Genomic DNA, 21217 nt, shown 5'->3' with positions numbered 1-21217 from the left:
CACAGGGCATGTAACAGAGATGCAGTGAGTGTCTGCTGAATGAACTCGTGGGATGAAAAAGCCAAATAAGTTGACAGCATTCAGAAACATCATCATTGTTGTTTGTTTTGTTGTGTGCAGTATTTTCAAAGTGATTTGTAGCACAAGTCTAGGCTATCTTTGAGGCATTATAGCACTGCAGTTGTCTTTAGATCTGAATTTCGAGGCCTCTAAACCCTTGGGCAAGCTACCTAAGCTCTCTGAGTCTCTGTTGAGAGTTCAGAGTACAGAATAGGTATTGTATACTTTGATTTTTTAAATTAATACATGATTTTTTTTTTTTTTTTTTAGAGTGAAAGGAGCCTGGATACTGGCTGCTTTCTCAGCCTTCCGGCCCCTCCTCCACCAGCCTCACTCCTCCCAGATGTTTTTTTGTTTTTTTTTTTTTTTTTTTTTTAATTTTTTATTTATTTATTTTTGGCTGTGTTGGGTCTTCATTTCTGTGCAAGGGCTTTCTCTAGTTGTGGCAAGTGGGGGCCACTCTTCATCGCGGTGCGCGGGCCTCTCACTATTGCGGCCTCTCTTGTTGCGGAGCACAGGCTCCAGACGCGCAGGCTCAGTAATTGTGGCTCACGGGCCTAGTTGCTCCGCGGCATGTGGGATCTTCCCAGACCAGGGCTCGAACCCGTGTCCCCTGCATTGGCAGGCAGACTCTCAACCACTGCGCCACCAGGGAAGCCCAAATTAATACATGATTTTTAAACTTACTACTTAGACTTAGTTCTTCCTTAAGCTTTTAATTTTAACTTACAAATCTTGTTCTATTTATAAATATAGCAAATTTAATAATCACTTTTAAAGGGCCTTTCATTAATATTTAAACATATTTACAGTTAATATTTGCTTTTATAAACTAAATTTTTAAAAATAATTCCATTGTCCAGCAAATAAGCATTCTAAATTACTTAAAGAACTATTGGAAATACAGTAAGTTAAATGTATAAATAAGGTGAATCTTAAATATGTCTTAAAAGTTCCAGCACTGTTGGGTTGTTATCCAGAATATGTAAAGAACTCTTACAACTCAACAATAAAAACAAGCAAACAAACAACCCAATTAAAAACTGGGCAAAGAACTTGAATAGACATTTCTCCAAACAAGATATCCAAATGCCCAGCAAGCACATGAAAAATTGTTTACTATCACTAATATTTAGGGAAATACAAATCAAAACCATAATGAGATACCACCTCACATCTGTTAGGATGGCTACTATTAAAAAAAAGAACAGAAAATAAGTGTTTGTGAGGATGTGGAGAAATTGGAATCCTGTGCACTGTTGGTGGGCATATAAAATGTTGCAGACTCCATGGAAAACAGTAAAGTGATTCCTTAAAAAATTTAAATATAGAATTACCAGCAATTCCACTTCTGGATATATACCCAAAGTAATTAAAAGCAGGGACTAGAAGAGATATTTTTATGCCTGTGTTCATAGCAGCATTATTTGCAATAGCGAAAAGGTGGAAGGAACCTGAGAGTCCATGGACAGATGAATGGATAAACAATTGTGATATACACATATAATGGAATATTATTCAGGCTTAATAAGGAAATTCTGACACATGCTACAACATGAATGACCTTTGAGAACAGTATGTTAAATGAAATAAGCCAGTCATAAAAAGACAAATACTCTTATGATTCTACTTACATGAGGTACCTAAAGTAGCCAAATTTATAGAGATAGAAAGTAGAACGGTGGTTGCCAAGGGGTGGGGGGAGGAGGGAATGGGGAGTTGTTTAATGATATAGAGTTTCAGTTTTGCCTTTTTTTTAATTTTTATTTTTCTATTGGAGTATAGTTGATTTACAGTGTTGTTAGTTTCAAGTTTTTCCCATTTTTTATCAGGTTTTTGTTGTTGTTGTTGAGTTCTTTAGGTATTCTCAGTACTAGACCCTTATCAGATAAATGATTTGCAAATATTTTCTCCCATTCCATGGGTTGCCTTTTGTTTTGTTGATAGTGTCCTGTTAAGATAGTGAAAGTTTTAAATCTTAAAGAAGTCCAACGTACCTATTTTCTCCAAAAGCTTGTGCTTTTGGTGTCATATCCAGGAAATTATTGCCAAATCCATTGTCATAAAGCTTTTCCCCTATGTTTTCTTCTAAGAGTTTTATAGTTTTGACTCTTATGTTTAGGTCTTTGATCTCACTTAAGATTTTTAACATGAACTAGGGCTTCCCTGGTTGTCCAGTGGGTAAGACTCCGTGCTCCCAGGGGGCCCGGGTTCGATCCCTGGTCCGGGAACTAGATCCCACATGCATGCTGCAACTAAGACCTGGTGCAGCCTAAACAAATAAATAAACAAATAAAATACATTAAAAAAAACACAACAGAATGCTTTAAAAAAAAAAAGGTTTTTAACATGAACTAATTATGCATGTCTCAAGGATATGTTTGACTTTAAAGTCAGAAAACTAAATTCATACTAGTGACAATTATTAGAATCATAGTGTTTGTTGCCAAGTTATTCTAAGTGCAAGGGAGAATGAAAACATAAGCTTTGATGTCAGTATATCTGGGCATCTGAGTGTGAGTCCTAATCTACCTGCCACTTAACACAGTAGTTGTATAGCTTGGTAAGTTTTCCTCCCTGTAAAATGGGGATGATGATAGTAGTAATTAACTTATAGGATTGTTATGAAGATTAAATGAGAACATACACATAAAACATTCTGTACTGTGCCTAGGATATAGTAAGAGACCAAGAAATGTGAAAAAATACCCTTATTTAGAACTTGTGAAACTGAAGTGGAAAAAAATCTGTTAGATGCAAACATGCTTGACTTGGAACCAGAGAGGCAATTTCTTGAATATGTGGCATCTTACATTATTTAGTATGTCCTGCGGTCTGGCCAGGCTATTGTTACCTTCCATATTTGCATTTGTGGATCAGAGTGGAATAAGCTTCCTCTGCTACTTGGAGGTTTTAGGATTCTATGCTGTGTGGTATTTGTTGGTTTGTATGTCTATCTCCTTCACAGGTAGTTATTGACTTTTATGTACCAGGCCCTATGGAATTTAGGGTGCAGAGATGAAAAGACAGGGCCCTTGCCTTCAAGGAACTCATATTCTATTGAAGGGCAGATAACTAAACAGATGATAATAATACAGTGTGGTAAGAATGTGAAGAAAAGACTGTTTAAAGTTTAGGCAAAGGAGCAATACCTTTGGGAGAGTCTCCATGCACAAGGACTGGTGGATATCAGTTGCTCACTGAATGTTTTCTGAAGGACTAAATGAATGTCACTCAAATGAGCTGACTGATGAAAAGCAGAGATGTCACCTATCTCTGGCAAGTCCAGTGAGATACCCAATACCTGAACTTAGATTCCTGTTGTAATTTGAGAAGCCATGCTTTGGGAGTTTGGTTCTTTGGAAAGAGCTTTTAGCACTGCCACTGTATCCAGCAGAATAGGAGTACAGACTTGCCAAAAGGCTTATCCTATTTCTGCCAGTCCGGGGCTTTCAAAGGTTAAATATGGGAATAGGTAGAGGGTTGGCAGGGGAGACGGATAGAGGCTGAAGAATTAAATAGGTCCTTAGCATCAATGCTTCCAGCCAGTTGCGGCCACATTGCATGGGGATGAGTCCATTTCCATAAATCTGTTCCTGTTGGTTGCTGGGCAGAACTGAGAAGTTGCTGAGTTGAATGGAAGAGGGGCTGTGCCTGAGCTCAGTGTCTGTCCAGCTGGTTTTCAACTCTGATCCCTCAGTGGAGCCTCCCCAGGCCTGCATGTTTGCAGTGGGGCTCAGCACTGGGGGAGGGTGTGAGGTGGGCATCTTCTCATTCAACTGGGCTGTGCCTTTCATCTCTACAATGCCACAGCCCAGCATAGAACCTGACACAGGACGAGGGCCTAAGTGAATATTTATTGAACAAATGATTTAATCAGTGGATCCACAAAGATCTCCCATGGCTCTTGCCTGGAAGGAAAACTTTTCTCACTTATGACACTGCCCCTTTCTAGTCCTCAAGTTGTGAGGTGCAAAACACATTTATCAAGCACCTTCTGGTTGGCAGATGCTGTACCGAGTGCTTATGCCTGTATTATCTTTTCTAAACTTCACAACAACCCTATAAGGTAGGTATTATCCCCGTTTTACAGATAAAAAACCCTGGGAATTGTGATTATGTAAGGTCTAAGTGTAAGGTCTAAGTGTAAGGTCAGGTCAAGTCAAACTCAAGTTCACCCATCTTTAAAGCTTGTGATTTGCGCTGTAGCACTTTGCTCAGGAGGAGATTCCACGCTCACCTGGAATCACTGAACTGATGGGGAGACTCCATGGAGAATCTTTGAGGAGAGGACCAACCCTTCAGCCCGAGCCATCAGGTGCAGATCTTCCATTAATGCAGCCACAGCCTAACTGAGATTCTCCCCAGCAACTCCATCACACTAGGAAGTAGGTCTGCATTAGGTCTTAGGCTCTGAGGGGACCAGCTGGACCAGGTCTTTGAAAGCTGATGATGGGGACCAAAGCAAAGGCAGTAGTATGCTGAGCACACAATGTCTTAGCTGTGCTATGTGATGACTGGAGTGGAAGGCTCCAGAAAGGCTGGATATTGGAAACGGATCTACTCAGCCAATGAGAATATCTACTTGGGACTGTTTGCTTTTAAGCCTATTTGAAAATGGTCCCAGGTCAAATTCTACCTGGAAAGTTAGCCATTGAGTCCCCAAGTGATACTTCAAATAAATGTAGCAAGCTCTGAAGGAAGCTGGCATGCCTGAAACTGTTTACTCTGTGCTGGATCTGTCTTCAAAATTCTCAGGACTCCTATGGCTTTATGTGTTGTTTTAGGGGAGGAAGGCCATTACTTGACTATTTCCTTCCCCATGTGAATAAAAGGAACATTATTCTTTCTCTTCCAATCTACTAAAAGACATATCCTAGATGGGAGACCTTGACTCTGAGGTCCAGATTCCAGAATCTCTTTGTTTAGTATCTTAATTTTCCCAATCTCAGTGTGGATGATGCAGTCTACATCCGGGCAGAGCCCTGGTCTGGAGGTCATGGGCCCTGGAGCTCGGTCTGGACTCTAGCACTAACTGACTGGGTGATCCTGGGTATTCTCTGGGACTGGACTTGAAGAGCTCTAATAACACCAAATAACCACCATAGCCTCCTGCTTCCTGAAGCTAGTGATGGGTAACAGCATATCCCTTGAAAACTACAAATGCTGAAAGGGGGAACAATCTCTGTTCCTCAGTGGGCAGGCTTTGGGGCTTTGGGAGGATCCAAAGAGAGGGACCTGATGCAAGATGCTACAACCTCAGAGTCAGAGAGGGAAATGATACTTATCTTAATGAGCAGCTCAGCTGGAGGGGCTCTAATGGCCTGGGGTGAGAGCGGGAGGCAGAGGGGATGAGATCTCAGCACCAGGAGCTTGGCAGGCGAGGTGACTGCTATTTGCTCGCTCCAGGTGATGAACAGTGTGTGCAACTATTGTGGGATCTGTTGTGGGCAGTGACCCAAGTTTCCCAGGTGGAGGGCAGGTTGCTGAGCTGGGCTGATCTGGGTGTGCAGCAGGTGCAGAAGCTGGAGCTCCAGAGCCCTATCAGCAGGATGGTTTTTTAGTTCATGAACAGTTTCCCCACCTTAATTGGCCCTCTAGGGCCCTGGGAGTAGCACTGGTACCTCAGAACCGTTACTGGGAGAGCAATTCCCCTGGTGATGGGAAGGAGGCAGGCAGTGTTTTGGGGGATGTGCTTGCTGCTGCTGGCACTACTTGGAAAGCTATAGCTAGGGAGGGAGTTCAAGGTAGATGTGATTGATGGACAGGGTCTTGGAGGGGCCTCTTGTCTGCGGGAACTCTCATTCAAGAGGGACCAGTCACTGGTTAACTGCTATGATGGCTGGAGAGCAGGAAAGGCCCTTAGAGTATATTTCTAACCCCTCATTGAATAAATGGGACATCAGGATTCCAGAAAGTTCTAGAATTCTGCTGAATGTCACGTAATTGGTCACAGAGAGCCAGAAAAAAAATCCAGCTCCCTTGCCTGCCAATCTGGGGCTTGTCTGGGCTTCAGGGACAGTAGGAACCACAGACCTAGAGTAGGGTGCTGCCCTTGGTTCCCCCACTGGTCCTCTGTCCAGGCCCAGTTGCAAATGGAGACAGTGGCTTTGCATGGAGTATGTCAATGCATCAGCCCTTGGATTGACTCTTGAGATAGGAAGTGAAAAGAGATAAAGGTACCACTCTATCAGATGAGGTGAATCCAGGGTCATCCTACCCATACCTTCTGCATTCCACTATGGGTACTTTCTTGACACAGAAAGCTTATTTCACAGTCAGGTGGTTCCTAGGAGCATGGGCTCTGAAGGCTGTGGATCATCCATCTCCAGCTTCAATCTGTCACCTGGCTCTTATGCCCAGATTCTGACTCTTGGCTTAGATCTGCTACCTGGCCCTGCCCCACAGTCCCTGGATCCCCCTGCCTGACCTTACTCCACCTATTGCCTTTGTGGATTATGCTCCGAAATCCTCTAGCTTCAACTCTGATCACTCTCTCCTATCCTGGGCCTGAATTTCTAGCTACCTAAAGGGCTCCTAATTGCTTGCAGTTCAGAACAGAAGCTTAGCATGGCCTTTAAGGCTCTTCCCAGTCTGACCCCATGCTAATTTCAGAGCCTCATCTGTCATTCCTCTGCATGAGCTAGCTTTATCACTCATTCCCTGAGGGGCCTCGTATTTTGTCACCTGTAATCCTCTGTTTATGGTGTTCCCCCCTTCTGAAATGTCCTTTCCTTGTTTGTTACATCCTACCCCAAACTGAAGTTCTAGCTCAAATGTGAGCCAGTTAGCAGAACTGGAGCACACAGGGATGGGAGTTGACTTGGGAATAAGCAGGATCCCCATTACCAGAATGGAACCTCAAAGGGAGAGACTAAAACAAAGTAGCTGTTGCTTTAGTTCGGGGGTCAGCAAACCTTTTCTGTAAAGGACTAGATAGAAAGTATTTTGGGCTTTGCAGGTCATAGAGGCTCTGTTACAACTACTCAACTCTGCCACTGCAGCACAAAAGCAGTCATAGACAATATGGAAATGAATGGGCATGACTGTGTTCTAATAAAAGTTTATTTACAAAAACAGGTGAGCTGTAGTTTTCTGACCCCTGTTTTAGGCTCTGCCTGGGGAAATTGGTGGATTTGAACCCGTGGGTGGCATCAAGTAGGAATAGCTGTGTAGGAGCCAGGCAGGGCCAGAAAAATATGGAAGGGAATCACAGGTAGGGGATAGTGTTAGCATGAGGCACAGGGAGGAGAGGGCAGGAGGAACAGAAGGGCGTTAACTTTGGTTGGAATATAGGATTGCTTGAAGGAGAGAAGTAGGAACTCTGTTTGGAAAGGAAATTTAGAGCCAAATTTCCTTTCCAAACAGAAGGGTCTTGACCAATTTAGGCTATTCAGTAGACAGTGGGGAGCCACTGAAAGTTTTGGGTCAGTGGAATATAATCAGATCTGTATTTCTGAAAAGTCATTCTGGCTTCCTGAGAAGAATGATTGGAGGAGACAAGACTGGATGCAGTAAGACCTGCTAGGAAGCTACTGTAGTTGTCCAGGCCACTGGTTTCTGATTACTGGTCCTTGAACCGGTGCTGGTCTGGATGCCTAAGAATTATTTGGGAAACTTGCTAAAAATATAGATTCCTGGTCCCATACCCACACCCAAGAGATTTGGATTTGGTAGATTTGGGATTTCTAACAAACCCTCCAGATTTGTGAATCATTGGTCCAGCAAGGCAGAATGAGGCCTGATCCTTTTAAGAAGGTATGGATGCCAGAGAAAGTAGGATACAGGTACGATAAGATTTGGCAACTGCCCTCTTCCTCCTCCTGTTACCTACCTCTGTTCATGGCAGCCCATCCACGTGACCCTTTTTCCTTCACACACCACCACTCCCCTCAGCATCCTACTTTGGTCATGTCCTCTTGGTTCTCTTTGAAACAACTCTTCTGTCCCTTTTTTTTTTTTCCATTTCTACCCTCATTCAGGATCCCATTAATCCTTAACTGGACAAGCCTCCTCCCTGCCCCCCGCCCCCAATCTCCAGTCCATCAAGATAGTCATAAAGCCAGAACCTTTTTGGGTGGCCTTTGCTTTTAGGATAAATGTCAAGCTCCTTGGCTTAGCATCCAGGGCTCTTCAGGCACTTACTCTACTGCCAGTCTTTCCAAGTTCATTCCCTGTCACTTCCCCTCTGTGCTCTTGAAATTAGCCTGTACTCTGGGCTTTTGCAATTATCCTGGACTCGTAATCTTGCCCCATCCTAATATCTTTCCTCTAACCTGACCCTGTTTTTCCTGCCTCTTTCTCTCCCAGTTTGTGTGTGACTGTATCTCCCTGGGGGGAGGGGTAGAGTTAGCTGCCGAGGGACACCTCTCAGGACCTTTGTGCATTATAAATGTGTGTCTTGTCCATCTGAAGTCCTAATCCTCCGCTGTGACGGACAATTGGTCACTATGGCAACTGACTGTGACATCACAGGATAAAGACTTCAGGTGAAGTGGCAGGAGCAGGTGAGTGTGTAGGAGACAGACTTTAATGTCTGTCGAAGCCCCCTCACCCCCACCCTCCTTCAGTGCCGGGGGCATGGAGGGCTATCTCGGGCTCCTGCTGATTTTTAAAATGCTGTGGTGAGAGTGTGTGCCTGGCATCTGCGTGCTGCAGTAGTGTGGGGCTGACAGAGTGTGTCAAGTTGAGCTCTGGCTGTGCAGGCACCGCTGCTGCGTGAGCCTGTTATTCCATTCTGGATTGCTATTTTGATACCCAGATTGCATCATTCTCCCTACGTATAAACAGGGGGTCCCCAGAGCCCTGCAGCTACTCACTTCTCTACCAACACTGTTGTTGTGATGAGCTCTATTTAAATGAGCTGCCGGATCGGGGCAGGTTCCAGCCACACATGAGCACTGTCATTTTGGGGAACATGGAGGGCTGAAGGATTTTTGGATCGAGTCCTAAAAGGCTGAGAGTGATGGCCTCCTGAGCTATGCAGAGGGCGACAGAGCTAGTTCCTGAAAGTTGAAAATCTCGTTTTCTTCCTTCTGAGCTTCTGTTCCAAGGCACCCAGAGGATTAGGAAGGAGATGCAGCTAGGAAGAAAGTCGCCTCTTTGAGGTCTCCCTCTTGCTGTTCAGTTTGGGAAAAATACTGCAGAGCCTTCGAGATAAACAGGAACAGGAGGAGTCAACCAAGCCCTTTCTTGCAGAAGCGTCTCAGGTGAGCTGGAGAAATGCAGCCCTGGCTGAGGATGCATCAGGGAAAGGAGGAGAGGACCCAGGCTGCTCCCCCTTCCCCACCCCGTACCCAGCTCCCTGAGGCTTAGGCCCTGCAGCCCAGCTGGCTGCAGAGTGCAGGGTGGGTGTTCCTGGGCACTTGGTAAGCACCATCCTCTGGGACCTGTGGTGGTCTCACCTGTCGCTCTTCTGACTTCTCCCCCAGGTGTTGCTCTAATCACAGGGCAGCAGGCCCCACAGGTAAGCCTGCTGGCAGCCAGGGGCAGGAGCAGAATCACCTTAGGATCGAAATCTGTCTTTCTAGCAGGGACTGGGCATCTGGGGAGTGGGTGCAACATGTTTCTCAAAGGTGGTGCTGCTCTGAGCTATGGGCTAGAGGAAGGCTTCGGGGGCTTGTGTGGTGGGGGCCTTAGCTGATGCCCAGTACCCTGGGGCTGCCTTGGGTGGGAGGGCAGGAATGGTTAGTGAGGATGGCCAGCCTGCCAGAGAATATAACTGGAGTGTTTTTTCTCCTTGCATAATGTCTGATAGAGGCATACCCCTGACAGAGGTAATCAGGGACTGCTCAGTGGTTCAAGGTGCCACCTGTGATTTACAAGGATCTGTGGTTTTTAGCTATGTCCCTCCCTCTCTCTGGGCCTCTGTGTCACCATCTTTATGATGAGGGAACTGGTCGATGAACAGTGGAAAAAGCTAGGTCTGGAAACTAGGTTTGTCCAGCTTCGGTCCTACAGGTGAGAGCCGGCAGTGGAGCATCAGTCTTCTCCAGATGGTGCCACTGCTCTATTGGAGTCAGAGCTTGGGCCCCAGCGGCAAAGTTTCATGGAGCCCTGGACAAGAGCTCTAGAACGAAGGGCTTTTTAACCCTCAGAGCGTTGCTTAGCACTGAGCTCAGGCTTATGTGCATGTGTCCCTACCTGGTGGGCTGAGCTGACCCATGCTCGTTTTCTGAGACCTCCTTGGGATTTCTCTCCCACCCCAGCCCTATGCCTAGGTTGCCTTGGCACTGCCGTTCATGTCTAAGGGTGGACTACCTAGTCTTGGCCCACCTCCCTTGCTGCCTCACTAAGTCCTGGGCTCAGCACACTCTCTAGGCCCCAGCAGCAGTCGTTGTAGTGCCAAACCTCAGGCTGCACCCTAAGCCTGCTCCTGGGTCCTTCAGTGAAGCTGGGAGTTAGGGGACGCAAAAGCTGTCCTCCAATTCCCCACCAACCCCCAGGGTACCTAGGTATCAGGACGCTCTTCTGTCTGTTGGGCATCTGCCCTTTTCTCTTCTCTGCCAGAGGGGAAATACATGACGGCTGCATTCAGAGTCTTCCTTAACTTGTTGGAGCCTCTTTAAAATTGGGTGAGCTTGTCTTTCTCAGCTGCATGATACAGGGGGCAGATCTGTCTGGCTCAGCCACAGGGGAACGGGGTACTCTCTCTTTGGCACTGGTCCTCAAACTTGGTTGTACATTGTAATCACCTGGGGAAATTTTTTTTGGTAATAAATAAATAAATAAATAAATTAATTAATTAATTAATTTATTAATTATGGCTGCGTTGGGTCCTCATTGCTGGGCGTGGGCTTTCTCTAGTTGCAGCGAACAGGGGCCACTCTTCGTTGCAGTACGGGGGCCCCTCATTGCGGTGGCTTCTCTTGTAAAGCCCGGACTCTAGGCGTGCGGGCTCAGCAGCTGCGGCACATGGGCTCAGCCGCTCCGCAGCATGTGGGGTACTCCCGGGCCAGGGCCCGAACCCATGTCCCCTGCACCGGCAGGCGGACTCTCAACGACTGCACCACCAGGGAGTCCCCTCACCTGGGGAATTTTAAAAAATACTGATGCCTGGCTCCTACCTCCTGAAACTCTGATTTAATTGATAATGGGATGTGGACTGGACATCAGGATGTTTAAAAATACCTCATATGATTCAAATATGTAACAAAGTTTGAGAACCACTGATCTGTAGAATGAAACTGCCCCCAGATTTATTTTTTCTAGGCAGAAAAACTCTTGCTTCATTTGCCTTTTCTCAAAGATCATATTTCTTAAAACTTTAAGCATAGCTGGGGCTGGCTTCCAGCTCCTTCTCAATTCCATGTTCAAAGCTGGGTCCAGGTCATCATTAGAGTCTGATCATTATTATGGAATATTTTACTTAAAATCAAATCATTTAGTTAATTAAAATAAAATTACCTTGTTTATTTACACTTGAATTAGAGAGGAGTATAGCATAGTGGACAGGGCTGAGTTTTAGAAGTGGACAGACTTGGGCTCCAATTGTAGTTCTGCTTCTGCTTCCTATGATCTTTGGTAGGTGACAACTTCTTGGAGCCTCGGTCTATCCAACTATGAAATGGGGACAATGCCTACCTCTAAGAGATGGTTTGATGATTATATAAGACAGGTAAAGTGCCTAATATAGGGAGTGGTGGTAAAAGAATAATTTGCCCCATGCCTCCCAGGGACCAGAAGTGCTCACTCTTGTGACAGATGGACTGAACATCTTCAGTTTTCAGAGAACCTCTGGTGCCTGTGTGTTCTTCATTCTGGAAGCAGAAGCCCACCCCGTTTGGGGATGGTTGTGTGGCCTCTGGGCCCTGGTCCTACATTTCTCAGAACTGATGTTCCTCTGTATGAAATAGAAGCTCAATGCTGTTGCTTGAATAATTCAAGTAGAAAGAAAAAAGCAATATATCTAAATAATATTTTATGTAATATGTGATTTAAATATGTATTAAAAACTAAATTAATGTTAAATATTGTAAGTTGATGTTTGGTCATTTTATATATATACACAGCCCTAAGAGTTCATGTATTCTAGTTGTCTAAAAAAACTTTGTTTTGGTATCCTCATTGAAAAATGGGGAACCCTCTTTAAAAAACAAAGAGCTCAAGGCTGACACAGCTCGATGGGGGTTAGGGACCTTCTGAGGGAAGATAAGAATTTCTGGGCAAAAGTTGTGACACAAAGAGAGCCCATGTCCTCTGTGTCCACTCTGGTCCCCACAGTTGCCCTGGTACCTGTGTGTATCACCGCCATGGTTCTCCAGCCCTGCTGTCTGCTGCAGCAGCCCCTATTCAGACTGGAGGAGGTCTTAGATCCAGGCTGCCCTCAGCCACAAGCCTGTCCCTGACTTGCTGACAAAGGTGGTTGTCTGTCCCTTCCCATCTTGCCCAGGGGAATATTTCTGAAGACTGGTTGCAGTAGGCAGAGGAGGAGGGTTGGATAATCCATACTTCCTTCTATTCCCATTCCCCTCATTTAAGGATGTAGAAAGTACAGTTCAGAGAAAAGGGGTCACTTACCTAAGGTTGCACAGTTAGTGACAGTCCTGGGCCTGGAACCCACATCTCCCAGTTCACAGCCTTTCCCAAGCCGCACGCCTCTGCTCTGGATCAGACCTGATTCCTTTATTTTCCTGGGCTGGTTTTTTCCACCACCCTGAAAACTTCCAAATGGCTTTTGACTACTTTCATTGGCTGTGAGTGCAAGGAACACACGTGGAATACTCAAACCCACAAGAAACATAAAAAATCATGCAATATCTTTTAGTATCAATTGTGGATTATTTTTGTATGTAGGCATATGAACAGATAGTTAAAATGCAATGTGATATTTGTTTTACTAGAAGGATGTTCAGGATGCTGTGGGAACCCCAAAGAGGGAATAATTAACTCTTCCTAAGGGAAATCAACCCTGCTTCTCAAAGGTGGACATTTGAACAAGTTTGGAAGGATGAATAGGAGTTTATCTGAAAAGGAGTGGGGCAGCAAGACAGAGTATTTTAGGGAGAGGGAACAGTACTTTCACAAACATAAGAGTTATGCAAAGGTTTGGTGCATTTAGGGATAGCAGAGGTATTTGGCATGGCGAGGACATAGGGTGTGTGGCAGGTGAAGCTAGAGATGAGACTAGAGAGAGTTAAGGCCAACTTGGAAAGGACCTTGAGTGACAGGCTGAGGGTTTTGGTCCTTAAGGCCAGGGGAGATACAGGATGTGTGATGGGGCCTTGTCTGATCTATTCAGTTATTTCTCTTTTTCTCATGATGATAATGAGGCTGTGTGACTATGACAAATGTTTGAGCATCTGGTACCAGGGAGTCGGAAGCCTTGTGGAAATTATTTTCACCAATTAGAACAGCATTTCTGACCTGGGAGTAGATGAGGAGGATCTTACCTGGGCAGCCAGGTGGTAGGGAGGGACAGTCACGTGATGCCCCTGGATGATGCTACCTGTAGAGAGCATCCTTCTCCACCTCTGGCCACTGTTTGTTTGTTTGTTTGTTTGTTTATTTATTTATGGCTGTGTTGGGTCTTCGTTTCTGTGCGACGGCTTTCTCTAGTTGCGGCAAGCGGGGGCCACTCTTCATCGCGGTGCACGGGCCTCTCACTATCGCGGCCTCTCTTGTTGCGGAGCACAGGCTCCAGACGTGCAAGCTCAGTAATCGTGGCCACTGTTCTTGACAGTGTAGTAGGAGAGTATCTAGGAGATTGCAGATCCAGTTCTGTCATTAAAGTCCATGACTCTTGGAGGCTAGGGGAGGGTTTTTTGGGGGGGGCAGGGGAGCGGAGTGGTAGGTGGGGGAAAGAAGAGTACTAAAATATTATTTTGCATGATTTTGTAGATTTTGATTTTTCCAGAATATATCAGTTAGCTTTTGCTGCATAAAAAGCCACTCCAAAACTTAGTGGTTAAAACAACAACCAAGCTTTATTTATGATTCTATAGGTTGAGGGTTTGGGCTGGGATGCTCTGGGTAGTTCTTCTGGGCTGGGCTGGGCTGGGCTAATCTCTGCTGTGCTTACCCATGTCTGTGTTCAGCTGGTGGGTCAGTTGGGGCTACCTGGTTTGTGACGGCTGCAGGTGGGACACCTGAGACAACTGAGGCCTCTCTCCACATGTTTTCTCATCTTCCAGCAGTCTAACCTGGGGTTGTTCACGTGTCAGTCTTAGAGTTCTGAGAGTGAGAGCAGAGTCATATAAAGCCACTTGAGGTCTAGGCTTAGAACTTATTCAGTGTCATTTTTGCTGCATTCTGTTGGCCAAAGCAGGTCATGAGGGCAGCCTAGCTTCAAAGGATAGAGAAGACTCCACTTTTAATGGATAGGATTGCAAGGCATGGACACAGGGAGGAGAAGAATTTGTGACCACTTTTTCAGACTATCTGACTTTCATCACCTGGGAGAGTTGATAATTGAGGTTATTGCCCTACCATGAATGGGATATGAGAAATCTTTTGAATTCAAAGTCAACATTCATGGAGGATCATGTGAATTCTCAAGTATTGTTTAATTCAGTCCTCATAGCAACTCTTGTTTTTCCTTTCTGTTTTACATATGAAGAAACTGGGGCACAGAGGAGTTAAGTGAGATTAAGTGACTTGCCCAACCAAGGTCGCTGAGTGGTAGACCTGGTGTTTGGGCTTAAGTTTGTCTGCCTACAGGTCTAGAGCAACTGCCATTGTATCATTTTGGTGATATGGGGCAGAGAAGACTGTGGTGGTATTGCTGCATGCACTGGCATGGCCAGCCCCTTTTCAGGTTGTCCTCATCCCTGGACGCAGGCACCTGGCCCTCCTCAGGAAGCTCATCTCCTCGTACCCAGTGAGCTGAGTGCCAGTGGGGTGGACCTGAAGTACTACAATCTCCAGGGTGGCAGCGTCATGCTGCTTATATAGTTCAGGAGTCCACCATGCTGCTGAATGTGTTGGAGACTGCTGCATTTCTCTGGGGAGAGGGGAGTAGGACAAGATGTTCATGTTCACGGGTGAAGCATACATATATGTGGTGCACCCAACATGGACTGCGTGGAGAAGGCCCAGCAAAACCTCTCTGAGCCCCAGAGGCAGACCAATTGGTATTGGTTGTAACAAGAGAAAAATACCTCCTAGATGAGCAGGCAGGGAGTCCTTGCCTTTCTCTGGCTAGAACCTTCTTGGAAGCTCTAGCTTTGAGGTCTTTAAAGTAATTCTACTACACAGTAATGTAAATGGCTGGAGCTGTGCCCTGGGCTAAACTGACCCCTTTGAACTTAGCCAGTAGTGGGAACTAGGCTCAATGTAAATGGCTGGAGCTGTGCCCTGGGCTAAACTGACCCCTTTGAACTTAGCCAGTAGTGGGAACTAGGCTCTCAGGACTGTGGAATGCAGGGTGGGAGCAGCAGGAAGGCACCTGATTATCAGAACTGGAGCAGGGTTGGGCCTGTAGTAACTTGGCTTGTAGGGAGGAAAGGAATGTAGCATCAGGCAAAGATGAGGATGTGGGAAGTTCTGTAGGGCAGGCCGCTAATAGGATGGTCATGTCCAGAGTACCTAGACGGTAAGTGCAGGCTATGGCGTCAAACATATTTCATTTTGGCACAAGTGGTATTGGTACATACCTTGGTGTTGTGTATTAGAAAGCCTTGTGTCTAGGTCCTGTGTTATGTATAATCTGCAATGTTGCCCTAACTTTGCTATCTTTCCCACCTTCTCCCAGAGCTCATCTCCTGTCCTGGGTGTAAGCGAGTATACCTTACCAAGGATGTAACTGAACATTTTTTTGCTGCAGTGCTTTTCTTCTGAGCAATCCAAGATGGCCAGGGTAAGTCAGGACAAGCAAAGAAACAGCTGATCCTGTTCAGAAATCTATGGGACCCCTGTCCATAAGTCTGTCCACCCATCACTCCATCTGACTTGTTACCTTCCACCAGTTTGCCTAATCATCCATCCATCCATCCATCCATCCATCCATCCATCCATCCATCCAACCATCCATCCATCCATCTATCCATCCATCCATACTTCTATCCAGAAGAGAATCAAAATGTTTCAGTTGGGGAAGCAAAATTGGGGTGTTTTCTCTCTCTTATAGCTCTTACTGAAAACTATGGGTACTGAGCTTTTATTCCCCACCCTCCACCCACCCCGGCGCACTGAGTTGAAACTCATGCACCAGCCTGGGTTAAATGGGTTCATCGATTATGCTTATATTTAACGACTAATGCCTGAGTTTCTGAAATTTCACATCAGTTACTGACTGGTATCCCTTCTGTTCCTTTCTCCACTGGGGTATCCTTGCCACTACATTTTATTCATTTGCCATTTTACTTACTTGCACCTGTATGAAATTCTTACTGAATGTCTGATATGCCAGGGCCCGTTCTGGGTGCTAGGAAGACAGAGACCCATGTCTCTACCCTCAAGAAATTCATAGTTTGTTTAGTAAAACTTGTATTTCTCCTCTTTTTTTCTTTTTCTTGCTGTGGGTTTGTCAGATTCCAGTGTGAGGACAAAGCTGTCAGAATCCACATCAGTTTGGTGGCCTGTATTATTCAGGCACAGACAGACTAATTTTTCTTCTTCTCCACCTTTTATATCAGCCCTGCATGATATTTGCTGACCAAATGAATGAACATTTGTACTAGAAGAAGGCTAGGGACTCTTGGTCCTGGCAAGCCGCAGCAGTGGAAACACAGCTCTGAGAGTTGGTCCATCTTACTTTTTCCTGGCTGTATATGATCATCTTTTTGTGTACTCATACAGCTGCAGCTTCTTCCTCTCCATAGGCACGTTGAAGTTTTTGCTTTCGCCTGTGCTTTCCATTTTCCTCCCTTGTCTGCCTGGTGAACTTCTACTTGTCATTCAGTATCCAACTCAAATGTCACCTCTTTATGGAACCTGTCCTGGCCACTCCTAGATGGAACTCCTGGAAACCTCGCTTTGCTTCCTTAGCACTTGGTGCATTCTTTCATCACAGCATTACCCACTGAATGTCTGCCACCCCGTCCAGGCTGTGTGTACCTTGAGAGCAGATCCTTGCCTTATTCATCTGCGTATCCTCAGCTTCAGCACAGGACTTGTGTGAATAGCTCCTGAGGACAGTACTCTTAGTCACAAAGGGTGCTTTCCTTCACACGCCCCTGCATGTCACTCCCAGGCAGCTCTCCAGAATTGACTGCACTCCAAAATAGTGGAGGAACAGCCCTGCAGCACCCCAGTCCCTAGAGTATTTACCACTCATAAAAACAGGCCGAAATGATGAAGATACTGTCAGTAATTCCAGAACTCTCCACCTCTAGAACTGCTCCGAGTGCAAGGAGAAGAGGGCGGCACACATCCTCTGTACCTACTGCAACCGCTGGCTGTGCAGCTCCTGCACGGAGGAGCACCGGCATGGCCCTGCCCCTGGGGGCCCACTCTTTCCCCGGACCCAGAAGGGATCTCCAGGTATCACTCCTCACCCTCTCCACTAGCTCACATGCTCTTAAGTAGTACCGAACCATAGAATCTTTGGAGAATAGCTCTCTGACCTCGTTTCCCTGCTGGGGGTGAGGGTAGGGGTGGTCTCAGAGCCTTTCCTGAAGGAAAGCTGTCCCCTGCAGAGTCACATCACAATGTAAGCTCACTCTAGGCTCTCCCTGCTGGGGGGGCGGAGGGGGAGTGGGTGAGGGTGGGTGAGGTGGTGCAGGGAGGAATAATCTTGAATTACCACGGAAGCTAATTGAGTTCCCTATCTTTTACCTCTGTTTCAAGCAAGCAGCCCTCACTTCTGTTTAGTTACTTGATTAATTCAACAGCCTGGATCAGGGTTTGTCCATTTATCCATCCAGCACCATCTGTTTTAAGTGACAGTCTTCTTGAAAGTCTTTTCTCAAGGCCCTTGAACTGTGAGAAAGGTTTTACCTTCGTCAGACAGGAACCAAAGTTCATGACCCATGTGATCTGGTCTGGAGCCTGGCAAGGCTGGGTAGCTTGTTTCAGCCTCACCATAACAGAATCCTGGTTAATGAGGAGGTTTAGGTTGAGTTTTAGAGGACTCACTATTCTGCAGGAGATCCATGTGCAGCAGGTAGCAAGCACCTTCCTCAGGCTCACCAGGGGGTGGGATGCCTGGGGCTTGATGGCCAGTTATTTCTGGACAGCTGGGCAAATCCAGCCAGTCTAAGCCTGCCTTCCTCCTTGTGTTCCTGGAACCTCACTGGCCCAGAGAGAGGCCTCTCTTACTTTGCACCACCTTCCCTCCAAGCTCTGTGTCTTCCCTGTGTCCATAGAGGGCTGAGGGCTGCTCAGTGGAACTTAACTAAGAGGTCTTCCTGAGCAAGAGAAGCCCACTTTCTCCATCTTCTCTGGCAGGAGTGAATGGTGGTTCTGGAGACTTCGCCTTGTACTGTCCTCTACACAAACAGGAAGTGCTCAAGCTATTCTGCGAGACCTGTGATGTGCTCACATGCCATAGCTGCCTCATGGTGGAACACAAAGAACACAGGTGGGGCCGGCTGGCTGCCCAAAGGGGAACTGGGAGGGCTCTGTACTCTCTACCTATGAGAGCGCTGGGCTCCCAGTACATCAAAATCCTCTCCCTGCTCAAGCCAACCTTCAGCCCCTGGGCTGAAGTTTTTCCCTGTTCCTGTTGTGGGCTTTCTCTGGAGAAGGCCTGAAGGGCCAAGAGTCTCTGACTCACTACATGTAACCCCAGCCTCCGTGGACCTGGCTGAGACAGTGCACTGTGGGGATTCTCGCTTGGCTGGCAGGCTCAGGGTAAGACTCAGTCCTCCTCAGCTTTTTCTCTGCCTCCTACTCTAGGTGTAGACATCTTGAAGAAGTTTTGCAAAACCAGAGGATGCTTCTGGAAAGTGTGACTACACAGGTGGCGCATAAGAAATCTAGTCTACAGACATCTGCAAAGCAAATTGAAGACAGGTAACATCGGCTAGCCCCTTGCCAGCCCTGGAAATGCCCTGTTCCCTCTCATCCTGGGTCACAGTACTAGGATGGAGTACTTATGAGGAAGACATGCAGACATTGGCATATGTCCTGGCCTTAGAGGTCTCAGGGCCAGGAAGGGGGTTTTGGGTCATCACTGGGTGAATGGGGCCAAGCTAGGTCAGGATGATCACAGTGAGCCTGGGCTAAAGTACATGCCTTCTGAAAGTGGCCATGAACTAGCCAAAGGTAGGTGCTTAAGAACAAGGGCATAGAGTAGATATTGGGGAAGAGAGTGCTGCTTATCATGTGGGTACAAGTCAGTGGCAATCTACCCTTTATCACCCTTTCCCAGTGTTTTCCATATAAACCTACACATGACATGAAATCGTCAGTATTTTCTGTGGAAAGAGAAATAAGTATGTACTGAGAGATCATCACGACAGGCACTGCGTTGGGCATCATGCGTGCATCATTTTGATCAATTCTTATAATTCTTTGAGTTGGGGTTATCTCCATTCTACTGATGAGGAGCCTAAGGTTCAGAGAGGTTAGGTGACTTGTCTGAGGTCACACAGCTAGTCAGAGACTGAGCTGGGTTTGGAAGCTAGGTCTATGTGGCTTCAAAGCCCATGTTTGTTTGTTTTTTAATGGCTTTTTAAAATGGCTTTAATGACTTTATATATAATTTATATACCATAAAATTGCCCTTTTAAAATGTACAATTCAGTGAGGCTTTTTTTGCATATTGATAGAGTTATACAACCATTATTACTGTCTACTTTTTTTTTTAAATATATAAATGTATTTATTTATTTATTTTTAGCTGTGTTGGGTCTTCATTGCTGCGCATGGGCTTTCTCTAGTTGCGGGGAGCAGGGGCTACTCTTTGTTGTGGTGTGTGGGCTTCTCACTGCGGTGGCTTCTCTTTTTGCAGAGCACAGGCTCTAGGTGCACGGGCTCAGTAGTTGTGGTGCATGGGCTTAGTTGCTCCGCGGCATGTGGGATCTTCCCGGGCCAGGGCTCAAACCCTTGTCCCCTGCATTGGCAGGTGGATTCTTAACCACTGCGCCACCAGGGAAGTCCCCTACTGTCTACTTTTGAAAGACCCTTTTTATCACCCTAAAAAGAAACCCCATACACATTAGTAGTCACTCCCTATTCACCCTGCAACATCCCCAGCCCTTGGCAACCATTAGTCTACTTTCTGTCTCTACCTATGCTCTTTTTACTGCATGATGCTGTTTAGTGGAGTATTCCCCCTTTTAATAAAACAACAGATTACATGAAGTCATATCTGTACTCACTCCCTCTGTCCTGCCTCTAGTGCTGTGTGAACTGGTGAGCTACTGGGTTGACCTGGGCGTGGCCCTGCAGTTTACCTAGAGAAAACTGCGCTGAACTTTGGGCCATTGTCCCACTTAGATCAAGTGGGCTGGGTTGTACAAAGAGTGGGATGGGTGGTGGAGGAAGGTTCTTGTTTCTTTACATTTGGTACCTGGTGGGCCCTGATCTCAGTAGGCAGCCTCCACACTGTAGGCTCTTACGTTTGCTCTCTGTAGGCCCTCATAGGCCTGGGCGGAAGGGCTCACCATGCTCTGTCTCATCCTGTTGTTTACAGGATTTTTGAAGTGAAGCATCAGCACAGGAAGGTGGAAAACCAGATCAAAATGGCCAAGATGGTTCTGATGAACGAGCTGAACAAACAGGCCAATGGGCTCCTAGAGGAGCTGGAGGTATGTGTGAGCAGATGGATGGGTTCTGTTCTCTCCCTGGGGCAGAAACCAGGCACATAGCAACCTTGTCTCAGGGCTCAGAGGTGCCTGGGCTACAATTCAGATGTGTAGTTTCCATAGCTCTCTGCTGCTCCCTGTATCCTAAAATGTCCAGTCTAATTTTGGGAAGTTGGCTCATTAAGGGCTAGAGAATCAGGTCCAACTCCCATTAATGCTGTGGCAGTAAGGCAACTGCCTTCCTGGACTATGCAGGGTTATAGCGTTGAAAGAGACATGAAACAAGCTATGCCCAAGAGATGCAGACATTCATTCATTTCCTCATTCATTTATTAGCCATTCCATGTTTGTAGTATAAAATCTACCTACCCTCCCTCCCTCCCTCCATCCCTCAGCAGCCATGTCCTCCTCTCAGGGGTGCAGTTTCATCTGATTCCATCTGTGTTTACACTGATACACACAGACCACCAGACTTCCCAGGCATGTGGCCTGCAGTCCAAGAACAGGATCAGGGACTCTGTCTTCTC

The 21217-nt window shown here is 46.2% G+C and overlaps 1 protein-coding gene across 4 annotated transcripts in view; it reads left to right on the top strand.

Annotated features, from left to right (window-relative positions):
* The window catches only part of TRIM66 (tripartite motif containing 66), a 72647-nt gene that overhangs the window by 9797 nt on the left and 41633 nt on the right, over positions 1–21217 (top strand). For 3 of the 4 annotated variants that reach the window (XM_068556234.1, XM_068556237.1, XM_068556238.1), the window contains exons 1-6: positions 8876–9269; positions 15752–15856; positions 17334–17481; positions 18388–18520; positions 18838–18954; positions 20579–20693. In XM_068556234.1, coding sequence (XP_068412335.1) covers positions 15848–15856; positions 17334–17481; positions 18388–18520; positions 18838–18954; positions 20579–20693 — 522 coding nt within the window. In that variant the 5' untranslated portion in view covers positions 8876–9269; positions 15752–15847. Of the gene's footprint in view, positions 1–8875; positions 9270–15751; positions 15857–17333; positions 17482–18387; positions 18521–18837; positions 18955–20578; positions 20694–21217 lie in introns of those variants that run through there. The other variant, XM_068556236.1, reaches the window with a different exon arrangement.

Source organism: Eschrichtius robustus, chromosome 11 (genome assembly GCF_028021215.1).
Source record: "Eschrichtius robustus isolate mEscRob2 chromosome 11, mEscRob2.pri, whole genome shotgun sequence".
NCBI classification, from domain to species: Eukaryota; Metazoa; Chordata; class Mammalia; order Artiodactyla; family Eschrichtiidae; genus Eschrichtius; species Eschrichtius robustus.
The sequence above is the reverse complement of the archived record's forward strand: the minus strand, read 5'-3'. Positions and strand labels throughout refer to the sequence as shown.